At 46.2% G+C, this 13,790-nt stretch overlaps 1 protein-coding gene across 1 annotated transcript; it reads right to left on the bottom strand.

Moving 5' to 3' along the window:
* Positions 1-980: 980 nt before the first annotated feature.
* Positions 981-13,733, bottom strand: mrrf (mitochondrial ribosome recycling factor). Its single transcript, XM_086135907.1, has 7 exons — positions 13,638-13,733; positions 11,826-11,996; positions 11,607-11,759; positions 8,839-8,957; positions 5,191-5,282; positions 3,192-3,351; positions 981-3,103 (listed from the first exon to the last, which is right to left on the bottom strand). Exons 2-7 carry the CDS (start codon positions 11,992-11,994, stop codon positions 3,026-3,028), a joined length of 771 nt encoding a protein of 256 aa, XP_085992033.1. The 5' UTR covers positions 11,995-11,996; positions 13,638-13,733; the 3' UTR covers positions 981-3,025.
* Positions 13,734-13,790: the final 57 nt, after the last annotated feature.

Raw genomic sequence — 13,790 nt, 5'->3', positions numbered from 1 at the left:
TCTTCCACACTGCTGGAGGCCCTTGATTACACTCGTCTCCTGGGGGGTGGGGCGGGGGGGTGCCGGGGAGGGTGGGGGGGGTTCTTCTTAGCCTCACGGAGATAGCGCGACATAGAGGGGACCAGTCGCCAGTCACTTCAGATCAGGCAGCGGGGAGGAAATGGTGACGGACGTAAAGCTAAATATGTAATTCCTCCCATGCCGCTAATCATTTGAGATTGGGCCACTTTAGACTGAGGAAGGCTTTGTTCACGTCGGCGAGACGGGAGGTGTGTGGAAGCACGTCAGTTGAAGGGGGAGCACTACCCCCCCCCCCCCAAAAAAGGGGGCCTTGCGGTACACACTAAACGTCAAGTGGGCTTTACTGTGTGGACGCACGTTCCGCTCCATCCAAATAGCTCGCAGACCAGACAGACAGGAGCAATTCTGCGAATGACTGACACGCCGAATGCGGCGGAAGGAAACACTCTCACTGCCCGCTATTAGTTTACCTGATTATGAGGATGTCCAACTTCCTCCTTAAAAGCAATCTCGGTTCGCCGCAGAAAGTAAGAGCGTCCACCTGCAGCGTGCGCTCGGGGGTGCGGGCGCACGGCCGACATGTGTCTAACCGCATCGGAACAAGGCCTCGCGCCACCCGAGCTCATTCCAATTACATCTATAAATATTAATCGGGGCCCGTGTGAGCGGACTGAAAAGGTCAGAGGAGCTCTTAGGAACATCAGATTCTTTTCAATTGAATTTGCATAAGCAGCCATTTGACGCGCAATGAGTGTCCCCTTTGGAGAGCTTTATTTTCATATTCATGCGCTGATTGGAGCCTCGATGACATCTTCGGGGTAGCTTCGCGCACTCTTTTGCACTCCAGAGGTAATGAGGGGAGAGAGCGGCGATGTGTGTTTGCATATGTGTGTGTGGCTTGCTACACGTTAGCGTCATGCTATTCTCAGATAAGTCACACAGAAATCAGCATCCAGAAGTACAGAGAAGAGGATGATGGGAAGCTGTCGCGGCAACACCGCAAGTGCAAATTGCCCTTTAATATGTCCCTACTTGTATTTTAACCCGATCTACACCACGGCCACAACATTACAACCATTCCGTGTACAGAAAGCAAATAAAAGGCCCTGCTATCAAATCCCCGCCAAAAGTTTACCGAGTGAATTTACATTTGTATATCTTTCTGCGGAAGGACCAAAAGGACATGCCGCAACTTCTACAAAGACAGAAGGCGCGCACGCACACACGAGCCGAGAACACGGTGTGCCGTTTGCGGTAAACATTCAAACGAAGAAAAAAAAAGGAACCCGTCTTCCACTTGATAAATGTCAAGCGAAATGAAGCTATCAGCTGAAAGCAATTTCCTCACGCTTGGCCTGCGTTTGTTGCGCCAGAGACTTGGAGATTTTCAGCCCTCCATCGATCATGAAGCCTCTGTTGCAGGCCAAGGTACACAATGCCCCCAAAATTGCTGACATCTGGACACGGAATGGTGCGGCGAACGCTGCCATTTCCACGCGAGGCCGCCCGCGTCCCCTGCGCAGACGCTCCTTCGCTAAACTCTTGTTTATCCAACGACTCGGCTCTGTTTAGCCCATTAAAGCGACGCCGCGCTGAAGGACGAAGGCCTACTTCGCTCGAACACCTTGTTTTTGAACAAAAGGGGAAGCGTGATGGAATGAAATCAACCACGTGTGTTTGTGAGGCCGCTGCGCTACGCCCAAAGCAGATCGAAATTTTAGGACGACCCCACAGGAAGAGGAAAGCAGGAGTCGAATGGTTCTGCTCCTATTCATACAATCGCACAACAAGAGAAGTCCCATATTGTTTTTTCCAAATGCAGCAATTTCAAAACAAAGGCAATATTAAAATCCCCCACTGACCTCTTCCCACCCCACCCCACCCAAATGGACCATTGTAGTGCCAACAGTCAGATCCGCGCACACAGGAAAAGTCCATTATCACTCAAACTAATGGAGGTGGGGGTGGGGGCGGGGGGGGGGGGGGGGCTCGACTTCAAACTGAAAGCGGAGAAAAAGAAAATAAGAGCGATCACGCACGCACCATCGCGCACTACAAAAAGCGGTTTGGCTTTTAATAGGGTCCATCAATAATCATTTAAAGGGGGGAACTAAGACGTGTGGTCCACATGCAGATGCATTTTCAATCTCGAACGCGAGGCAAATGCTTAGCAACTCGTTGACAATGTTGTCTGCTTTTGCAAGCGGGATGAAAAAAAAAAACAAAGCCAGTTGACATTCAGACGGGTGCGCTTGTTTTTATATAAACAGACAGACTTGTGGCAAGAGGGTTGATGAGGAAGCCCACAAATCCCATTAAAAAGCCATTTGTTCCCAGTGCTCAATTTATTTGAAGTTGGCAAAAAGGAGGAAGTAGCGTTTTGGGGGTTTTTTTTTTTTTGGTTTTGTTTGTTTGTTTTCTGTGCATCATTGCTCGTGATGTGGTAACAACGTAAAGAAAACCTCCTGGGCTGCAATTACACAACGACCCCCGTACACACTGTCAAAATGATCCCCATGAGCTGCAATAGTTTGATACGTAAAGGACCAATGAGAATGGGAATATGCCGCTCATATTTTGACATGACGTTACCACGACGACACCCGACAGCGGTCCGTTGCCACTGCGAGACCTCAAAGACGTTCTGAGCGGAAAGACTTAAATTCGGAACTTTGAGACGAGTGTAAATGTAGTTTGGTGAATGGTCGTCGTGCGCATGTCAAAACCAGGCCCCAAATTAATTTGTTAGTTTTCAAGCGGTCACATAGAAACGATAATTGTTGTTTGAGAGCCATTTTCATTTCATTTCATTTCACATCTGTGCCACTGTCAGGCAAGTTGTAGTCCAGAACCGCACGGTTTTGATCTATCTTCCGCTTACACGTGAAACCGACGCAAGAGTCCCAAAACCTACTGCCATTGAGTTTGTGTTGCCGTCTGAAACATGCCTGCGACAAAATGCCGAGGTATTGAATCGAACAGATGCTCGTGCGCCTCCTCACGTTCAACCGAGCAGCTCTTTGGTCTTGGCTGCGAGTTGTTTGTCGATGTCTGCGACGATGCCGTCGGCCATCTGCTGAATCTGCGGCGACAGAGACGCGACAGTTGCGGCGGAGGAGTCGCGCTCGTGACGACAAAGGCCCCCCCCTTTTCGATTCCGTCCTTTGTACCTGTTTCTCGACGAGGCGGATGGTGTCCTCGGAGTGTCCCTCCTTGGCCTTTTTCACTTGCGCCACAGCGTTTGAGCGCACTCTCCTCAGAGAGTCTTTGGCCTTGTTGCTGAACTGCTTGGCCGTTTTGGCGAGGTTCTCTCTGTGCTCACGTGTCACTCTGCGAGGGAGAAGGCCCGAAAAAAGTTGAATCCCCGGCAAACAAGAGCGGGCCTGCGCCTTTAAAAGCCGCAGTCTACTTTCTGGTCAGACTTTGCTGACGTGTGACGGTGATGTTAAACAGGCTTTCCCTGACCATAGAAAAATTTTAGACTAATTTTTTTCCCAGAGCAGCAGTGAGTTACTCCGAGAAAGCGGGCCTCCGCCAAGCCTTTGACCATTTGCCCCCGTGAGATCCATTCACAGCTGCGGTCAAGGAATCATGATCGCTAAGCGGAGGTTAGCGATTTCAAGACACCTTGGGTTTTCTCTGCCACAGTTCAGCGGAGAAGTGGACCCAAATCCCAGCTGACTTTGGCGAACGGCAGACTGTATTTAAGTGGACCGCAAGGTGCGGTCTGTACATGTTCAATGTTATAAATCCGGCCAATGTGGATTCAACTTGAGCTACTGATCTTGTATGAATCCAGCAAATTATGTTCTGAGGTTTGCGGACGGACGGCATGGAGGATAAACGGTCAGTACGTCCGCGCGCAACTCGCACGATGCTAACGTACAACTCAAGCCAGAATGACAGTAAATATTTGAACGAAAAGCACTTCTAGGGCCATAAAGATACAACGAAACGCCCCCATGTGGCCGGAGGAACAAACAACAATCCATCAATTGTATTCGCGTTTGTTAATTAACGGTTCCAACTTGACGAAGGGCTCCGCTCTTATTGAGCGTGATTCAAGTTGGATCACTTCAAACGTCCTTAAGTGGATCTGACCCAACTCGCCCTTCATTATACCTTTAAAACAAACGCCCAGCAAAGTGCGAAAATGAGGCTGTTATTTTGTCAAAAGTTTCTAACTGCTATTTTACAAACAATCACTCCCCCGGAGGTTTCACTCCAGAACTGAAACGTTCATCAACCCGACAACTTTTGCAATCACCTCCCTTTGTTTTAATCATTCGGAAAATTTGACTCGCCGTGTCATTCTGCTCCTTTGTCCTTAATTGCCGTTTTCGAGCCTCGCGGACTATTTGCAAACAATCCACGAGTAGCATCTATTTATTGCAAACAATACGCTCTAATTGCTGATTGCGCCGCGAATCAACGGGCGCCTTCTTCTTCTCTTTGCAGATGCAAATGGCGGCTCGGGAGCGTGCCGGGGCTGATTGGAGGGGGCGGGTGGCTGCGTTTTGGGAGAGCGGTCCGACGCATGTGTCCCTACTCCATCAGAATAACACCTGCTGCTGCTGCGTCCGCCGTGGAAAAGGCACGCACATCAACAAACGGGCTTGCTTTCCATCTTATATGCAAATGTGCACAATATGGACAGCAAAGCACTGCATGGAAAGACTCAAATTAATGGGCAGGCGCACACGACAAAACTAAGTCGGTTCTTGCAGTAAGACTTTTTTTTCTTTCCTCTGGATCATTTATATTTCACTCGTAGAATTATGATGACAACTTCACGCCTTTACACTGATAATAGTGCAATATTTACTCTTCAAATATTGGGACGAGTTCGAGAAATGAACTCCCTTTTTTTAAGCAACTGTGTAGGGACTCATTTTGTCATCTCATTTCGTTGGGATAGCGAAGCGGGAGGAGGTAGAAATATTTTGAAGACACAGGGCAACGCGCCTCGATCTCACTTCAAGTCCACTGAAGATGACGTCACGTCATTGCCGAGATGTAACAAATGAACCATTTACTGAGCTGCGGTGCCAACATAGCCTTCGGTGTCTTCAGTGTCGTTTGTAGTGCGGTTTGTATGCACCAGGGGTTAACTGGCTGTTAGCAGGAGTCTTGTGTTAGTGCGGGCACGTGTGTGTAGAAGAGACTCACTTCGGAACAGGCACCTTGATGATTGTCCCGTCCGCCTCAGGGTTGAGGTTCATGCTACTCTCTTTCAGGGCACGGGTAGCTGCTGCCGTCGCCTGAGGCCACGCGCAAACCAACAAACACACACACACACAGAGGCAAGAACATGCACAGGAAAGGTGGGGTGAATGAAAAAAAAAAAATCAAAGCTACAACTGCAGGTAGTGGTCTTTCTCCAGCTGGCAGTCATTAAGGTGTTCTGTATGCTGTGTGTGTTCGAGTGGGCAACGTGTGTGTGTGTGTGTGTGTGTGTGTGTGTGGCTGCCCATACACTGTGGAAGTGCCTTGGGCCACTGTCAGCGCCAGTCCTGTGGGATCGGGCTGAGAGGCTACAGGGCAGGGCGCTGACCCACAGTGACCCAACAAGAGAGCTTGCTTTCACACACACACACACACACACACACGCACACACACGCACACACACACACAAAAAGAAACGGCGTGAAATTAGGAGGAAAAAAAAGTCCTCCTTGAAAGCCATTTTGTTACGATATTAATATTGTATTGAAACGAGAATAAGTAAGCCATGAAACTGCTCATATGGTCGATCAAACAATAAATAAACATTTGAGGCCTCATCCGAACATGTACACATGAAAAAATACAATTCAGTAAGACTATTTTCGAAAGCAAAAAAAAAAAAAAAAAGTCATACAATCTATCCGTATTTGTCTCCTATCAATATATTACGACACAATTAGCTCGCTACAGTCTCCTAGTTGCACTCGAAATCACGTCAGGTGCGGACTCATTGCGGATGAAATCACCGCAGGCTCGCGTTGCTCCTTCTTGTCGACCTGTTGCGTTGTTGCTGAGCACCATTCACGCACCTGCGTATGTAATTACGAGAAGCTGATCTTTGTCGACTGATCGGTATTGCGATCCAAACTCCTTCTTTCAGGAACGGCCTCAAATGTCAGTCTGATTGGACATCAGATAGCCATAAAATCCGGCATCCCGCATGACGTTTAGGAGGGAAGTAGGACCCCCCCCCCGACCCCGGATTTAAATAAATAAATAAATAAACAAGCAAAAGAAAAGAAAAAGAGCTAAGCGCAATCTTGACAATGATCATTTGGACACACGAGGGCATTGCTGAGAGATTGTAAACATCCTACCAGATGCTGCACTTTGCAGGCTTTGCATACAGGAGAAAGGAAAATCACTCCCAAACAATTTCGCGGCATGACAATTCCCTGTGCTGAGCATTCCAAAGAGTTTATAAATGCATACAAATGTGCATATCCTTTTTTTTTTTTAAACCCTCCCTTCTCTCCTTTCAAGACAGCTCCTTCTGGTGTTTCCCACTCGGGGGAAAAGAAATGGCAGCGAGATTAAAGGAACTTATTTGTGCGCAATGAATTCATTCATTCAGCTCTTGTTTCTTTTCCTTTGCGGAAATCGCCCAGAGAGCAACAGACCTCTTCTTGCTCTCTTGGAGCGGCAAGTGATAGATTCGGCTCATACCGATGTTTGAGCGTTCTCAGCGTCATATTCATCATCGCTTCCGCACTCCTGATGGACTTTTTTTTTTTTTTGCACAAAAAGAAATAAATATATATTCAGGCCAGGTTCTCGTTAATATGTAAGTGAGGACCAGAGGAAATTACACAGAATTTTTACATCAAACGCAGGCGGCTCTCGTTGGAAGCCAAGAAGGAAAAGGAAAAGGAAAAGGAATGTGGGTTCGCTGTCCGCCTGCGTTTACGAGCGCTTTGGTGCTAGTCACCTACGACCCAAACACGGGCCTGCTGCTTGTTAATAAATGACTGGAAAACAATTGAAGGGCATCTGGAAGTCCCGGTAATGGATCGGCGTCATTATAAGCCTATTAGCTCCGGGCACGCCAGCCTCACCTCTGTGTGCGACTTGCACGCCAGAGTACTGCCTGTGTTGTGTATCTGCTTGAGCGCGCGTGTGGTCTGCGGTTAAGAGTCGCTGCTTATAAACACTTACCAGAGGACCACTGGCTGGCCGAGCGTTGTCATAGGCCAAGCACAGGGGGGTTCCGGGTTTACAAAATAAGCTTACAAGGTTAGCATCGGTGCACAATCAAGTCATTTTGCGCGGTGACGAGAAAGTAAAACCTGGAGCTAGCCTTGCCATAAATAGCAAAAAAAAAACTTTAAAAATCATCAATGCTCATGTCAATTGATGCACATGTGGTAATGACTCTCCGTAACGACCCAAGCTAATCTTAACTCTTCGTAGATATAAAAAACGTGCCTCTCAGTTGAGATATTTCACTTCAACATGGTTCATTGAAACTGATATACTACTTTCCGTTTTGACAGGGCTTTGGTGCCATTTTGTGGCATTTTTAGAGATAGGTGAGTTTTAACGCAAATAGCTGCGGGGGACATGTGTGCGTATAATTTTTTTTTTTTAAATGAGCCTGGAAGGGATTTCTTTTCTTACTTTTTTTCCCATTTTACAACTTATGAATTCACGCCACCGTCGCAGCTGTAAGAAACAGAACAAATGCTACGGCTCTAAATATTAGGGCGAGTATTAAGTCATGATTCCACCTGCATGATTTCGGTGAGCTCATTTAAAGAGTGATTACTAAATATTGTTGCGTTAATTGTTCAATTTCCTGGCAGGTCAGGAGTTCTATTGTGAGTGAAATGAAAACAAGAAGAAGAAGGCAATATATGGAAAATAGAGGGATGGATGATTGTGTAATCACTTAATTGTACTGAAAAAGTAAAAGAAAGGGGTGGGGGGCGCTTTGACTTTCCAGACCACCAGTCTGGAAAAAGTCTGGACACTATAAGCCTAGTGGATGAACCAGAGCTGTGATTAGTACAGTGTTGTATCAGTGAAGAAAGGAAAGGAGGGTATTCAAAAAAAAAAAAAAAAAAAGGAAAGAAAAATAATCCATTCCTTCCTAACCTGGGGGTAAAATGAGGTCATTTCCTATTCAGTGACAGCGTACACACAGACGCATCTATGCACATATAAGCACACACACCGTTCAAGTTCATGGTGCTATCTTTCACTCCAGAACAAAGGGCTCCTCGAGTGATCCATCAATTAGCATACGAGACAAAGTTGGAGTGAGACACTGAGGTCAGGTTTCATATGTCTGCTCTGGCTCCACTTCAAGCCTCAGGTTATTACCTTTCGCACAGCGCGAAAGAACCAAGACCAGAGGTACGGTTTTCCCCGCAGTTTGTTTGTTTGTGAGTCAGCAGGATGACAAAAAAAATAAAATAAAATAAAAACGACGTCGCAAATTTCCAAGAAACGTTTTGGAGTGCTATCACATGTGCTTTGGAAGAACTAATTAAAAAAAAAAAAAAAGAAGAAAAAGTGCGTGCTGAGAGAACCATATTCAGGCCATATTCAAAAGCAATTCTGAAAGCCCCCAGAATGAAAAAAAAAAAGATACTGTATAGTGTCATCATCTGGCATTGGGGAACGGGGAAACAGCCTGCTTCTAAAAGTTGTTCAAACAAACAAATGAGTCACCCCCGATTATTTTTTTGTTACGCCGATACTTACATGAATCGCACCATACCCGAGCTAGCTTGCTAGCGTCTACACGCGCGTGCCAGTGAAAAAAAAAAAAAAGACACATGTTTGTTGGTGTGTGAGTGATTATCTTACCTCAGGGTAGCTGCTCATATTGACCAGAATGAGCTGAGGGGATTTCATGGAGACTTGGCCCAGCTGGTTGAGAGGGAACTTCCCATCTGGCGTTGACACCACAATGTGGTCCAGAGCTCCTATACAACATGGCACATGTACACATGACTAAACATTTGTCAACATTATTACCGTTGTTTCTTTTTCACCGGCGACCCCCCCCCCCCCCCCCCAAAAAAACCCCCACACACTCATCACAAACGGCTGCTCCACAATTTTGGTCTAGCAACAACGTGACTTTGCGCGCTCCCTAATTGGCTATCTTTGCCAAGTGAACCAAACGCACTTTTTGCCATCGTAAATATTCAAATTTACAATTGTCAGACCGACAACGTTCCCAGCAGTTCTGGGAGGTAAAAACCACTCTTAAAAGATTACAAAAAGAAAAGATTATCCCAAATGATTATCACGTGGTGTGTGGTGTGCTACATTGGGATGATTGCTAGGGATCATCTTTTTCGAGCGCGGGTGTCAAACTCCAGTCCTCCATCGCCGTTACCCTGCATGGTTTCCTGCTGCAACAAACCAGACTGAAATGATCAGGATCTTTATCGGGCTCCCGCAAAGCTTGCTGATGAGCTGATCATTTGGATCGGCTGTGTTACAGCAGGGAGAGATGGAAAAGGTGCAGGAAAGCGGCCCTCGAGGGCCGCAGTTTGACACTCATTTTCAGCAGGCAATTAATCATCTGGTCAGAAAGTGACCGATAACGAATGCGGCTCAAGAAAATAATTGTTTATTTATTTATTTATTATGAGCGCCTCTTCTCGCTTCAGTGATGAGCGAAGCAAAGGTGTGTTGACCTCGACCCCCCCCCACCCCCATCTCCCCTCGATTCCCCTCTCCTTCCATATGGCTAACCTCAGACGCAGTTGTTTCCTTCTCTTCCACCTCTGCCTTACATCACTCTGTGCCTGCTTAGGCTGCGGAGGTTGCAACTCATGACACTGCTGGCGGTGTGCTTTTGTGTGTGCGAAGGTGTGTGTGTGTGGGGGGGGGGGGGGGGGCTTGAAAGAGAGGTGACAGTCATTTCCTTGATGTGACCGTTTCATTGTTTGATTCCGAGGCCCAGATACAAGAAGAAGATATTGCGAGTACAAATACGGTCGCAGGGTTTCCGATCCGTAGCTCTGACCTTCTGCCTGTCCGGCTTTGTTACTTGTGCCTTGACAATGTGCACCGACAACATCTGTTAGCACTTACGCCGGCCAGACAGGCGGCCATTTCTTTACCAGGAGAGAGAGACAGAGGTAAGGGATCTGGCAGGGAGGATATCAGAAATCTCGACCACATCACTTAACATGTGAGAAAACATGAACATGATGATAAACGAAAAAAAAAAAATGGGGTTGAGCCTTTGACAAGAACAATGAATGGGCAGTACATTAATCTTTCACATTCATCAAACTGAATGTTCTGTATTGATTTCAGTTTCTCCATTTGAAAGTATCCCATTACTGAATTGGGTATGAATGGAATGAAACCTCTGTATATTATTATTCATTTTCTTGGCTCACTCTTACAAAATGGAACTTTTTTTTTTTTTACCACATTCCATAACAATATTGAAAAGGGCAACACTGGGGGGGAAGGGGGAATTTTTCACTCATTCGGGAAAGTCAGACAAATGAAAAATGAATTTTAATATTACAAAAAAAAAAGTTAAGCCTGTGTTACAAATATAGAGAAATTATAAATGAGGAAAACAATCTGAACAGCAACAGTCATCTTATGCTGTGCCAAACCTTTCTCAGGTATTCACTGAGGGGAAATGCGCCACTTGCAAATCTAACCGTTCTTTCTTCTTTTTGAATGCTTGCGCCCGACTGATCGATGACTGCGTCGAAGACGTCCGTTTCCCTACAAGTCAAACCAATCCTTCAAAGCAACCCGACAGGATGATGCTGCGTGGAAGTCGCCCTGGCAACCGCGCTTTGACCGCAACAACTCGGCGAATGTTCTCCTTCTATCGATCTCTGGCTTTCTACACACTTTCATACAGCTAGAGCCGTACTTACTCCTGATTAAATCCAGATGAGAAAGTTGCGGTAAACACACGTACGCTTTTGCGCACGAGACACGCACGCTCGCTCCGGACAACTGACTACATTCCATTCCAACATCTCATCCCCGCTGTCAGACCTAAATCCGGGCTGCCTCCCCGGATTACCGTGCAGCTGGACAGAAGCGAGGCGGACGGACAGATGGATGGATGAAGGGACGGAGGCCGAGGAAGCGGATGGAAATGAGAGTTTCTTTCGTGCTCGTCATTGAAAATGTTTGAGCCAGAACGTGAAGAAGAAGAAAGGCGGTCGGGAGAAGGACAAATATGAAAACATAACTACTGAGGCATTGATCATTTAAGGACTTTTGTTTTTCTATTGCTGCTTCGGCACATGCAAAAGCAACAGAAATTGCATATCGCCAAGGTGAATAGAACGATCTCCTTCCGCCCATTAGGCCTTCCATTTCATCCCCCTCTGACCCTCATCCCCAAACCGAGCTACCATCTTTCCAGGCCGGAGGCACCGGGTCACGACCTGGATGTAGTTGGGGAAATCATGGTCAAAGTGGGGTCAAGATAAGGTCATACGGGGCACTCTGTGATGCAAACAAGGACTGCGTGTGGATTTGTAAGTTAAAAAATAAAAATAAAAAAATCAAATCAAAGTATTTTGTGGCAGTCAAGTTGCAAGTGCGGCTCATAATCGTACAACGTGAGACAATACCGGGTGAGGTTCTGATGCTGAGGTTACGTGTGAAGTCATCTTTGAGCGCATTGACAACAGCCGCCATGTCGTCCTTCACTTCCTCCAGACTGATGATGTCTTCCACCAGAGCGGCGCTAATATTCACCTTGGCCGCTTGTCCCTTTGTCTTGGCTAGGAGGAAAATGAGAAAGGTCGTTCAGCGAGAGACACGGCGCCCGCAAGTCACTCCACACTAACCTTTAGCCTTCTTGGTGGCATAGAGACGCACGCACGCGGCAGGCTGGCACGGGCCACTGGGGAACAAAGGTGGGGCGCTGAGCGTCGCGGGGATGGCGGGGGCACACCGGAGCGATCGCAAGGACTGACAGAGCAGCGGACGCAGTCGGCTCAAATGATTCGTCGCCATGGCTAACGAGCGAACACAAAAAAACAAACATAACTTTTAAATACAATTGGATCATATCGAGATGGAGCTTTTTTCAGCTCAAATTGGAAAAGACTGATAGATTATTTGATATCAAATTTATCACAATAGCCTTGCAGGCTATTACTGTACCTGTATTTTTTTTTAACTGGTAATAGCCCATTTCAGCCAGTAGGAGGTAGGCATACATCTCGTACCAGCACTTTACCGTCTTTTATTCCAAGTGAAGTACACATACAATGATGATGTTTGGGGATTCCTCCCAGTCCATTGATTGAACACATATACCAGACCACCTGACTTTATCATGGACTCACCACCTCCCACCTTGCAGACTGTGAACTGTGCCGCTGAACCTTAGAGCGCACAAGTACAGACAATCTCTGGAGTAACAAAAGACCGCAGACGCAAACACTCTAAAGCCTGTCTTTCAATGCCAATGGCTGTGAAGAACTCTCCGTGAGCTGAAAGGGGAGAAGCATACCACAGTCTCGGCCCCAAAACGGAATGCGGCTTAATATTGTTATGATAAATGAAGAATAAAGAATAAAAGTCAGTGGCATGCAGCCTTCCGCCAAGGTCGCACTGTTAAAACATTTTTAGTAATTGTTTTTTTTATCCTTGAGCGAGCAGCGGTGCTGCATTCTGATAAGAACAGATGTGTTATATATGCTGTGTGGATGCTTTGGATGGGCCGTAGTCCAACTTGTTATTGCCATAAATATCACAAACCAAATCAATGAGGCACACGTCCAGAGACGATATGATATCCAAATATGTTCAGGTCAGACAGTGGACTGCCACAGCATCCCATTTTAAACTCCTTACAGGCTTTCAAAGCATGGCAGGCAGACTTTCCTAGCAAGCTGATAGGATCAGACCCAACTGTGGTAGAGCACATCGGCTCCGATGTGGGATGCTGATGGAGCTGCTTGGAGGGGAAGTCATGCAGAAAACGTCGAGCACAGGTGGTCAATGGGACACTGTAACATCACATCCTGCAGATGCAGCTGAACTCACACCTCTTTTACTGCAGCAAAGCAGCGGGTGAGCCCGCATGAGGTCTCCTTTGTACACTTTCGAGTGTGAACTAAAAATTCTATCTGATCATACTCTTCCTGGTTTCATCTCATCTCCGCCATACAAAAAAAAAAAAAAAACAAGGTCTGACACACAATATTTGGGTAATTGTTCCATTGTTGTATGAACGAAAATAATGACTGCTGTTTAAAAAAAATAATATTTAGTGTAACAATTAAATGAGATGCATTATTTGTTTTATAACACCGTCCTAATATGATGAAAATTAAGTGACGTGCATTAAATTCTAGCGCACATTTGATTCGAACTGTCTCCATACGAATGAATTGAAATGTCATAGCTTAATCACAATTAACATTGAAGGGGGTTCTATAACATCATAATAAGACTTCTGCGCGTGTTTTATAATGAGTGGAAACTGGTATAGGAAAGTTTGAAGGTCGAAGTGTTGAGACATTTTTCCCCGCGACTCGTGACACGTCAGAAATACTACAAAGAGTAGTAAGAAACACGGTTTAGCAGAAATGACAAGAATAACACAATCAAAGCAATACAGTACCTTAAATTACACAAAATACACGTACTTGCTGTTGCAAATCTTTACAGGAGCATGGTGCAGGGAACCGATGCTTCACATTTAGTCGTCATCGTGCCTCGACGGATTTTTGAGATGTTAGCGCTTGAAATATTGTACCGAGTGTGCCGACAGAGTAGGAACCCCATGACTTGAACTACTG

The sequence above is a fragment of the Hippocampus guttulatus genome, chromosome 17, assembly GCF_054856545.1.
Source record: "Hippocampus guttulatus isolate MCC_2025c chromosome 17, RoL_Hgut_1.0, whole genome shotgun sequence".
NCBI lineage: Eukaryota > Metazoa > Chordata > Actinopteri > Syngnathiformes > Syngnathidae > Hippocampus > Hippocampus guttulatus.
This window is presented reverse-complemented; position numbering and strand designations above follow the sequence as displayed.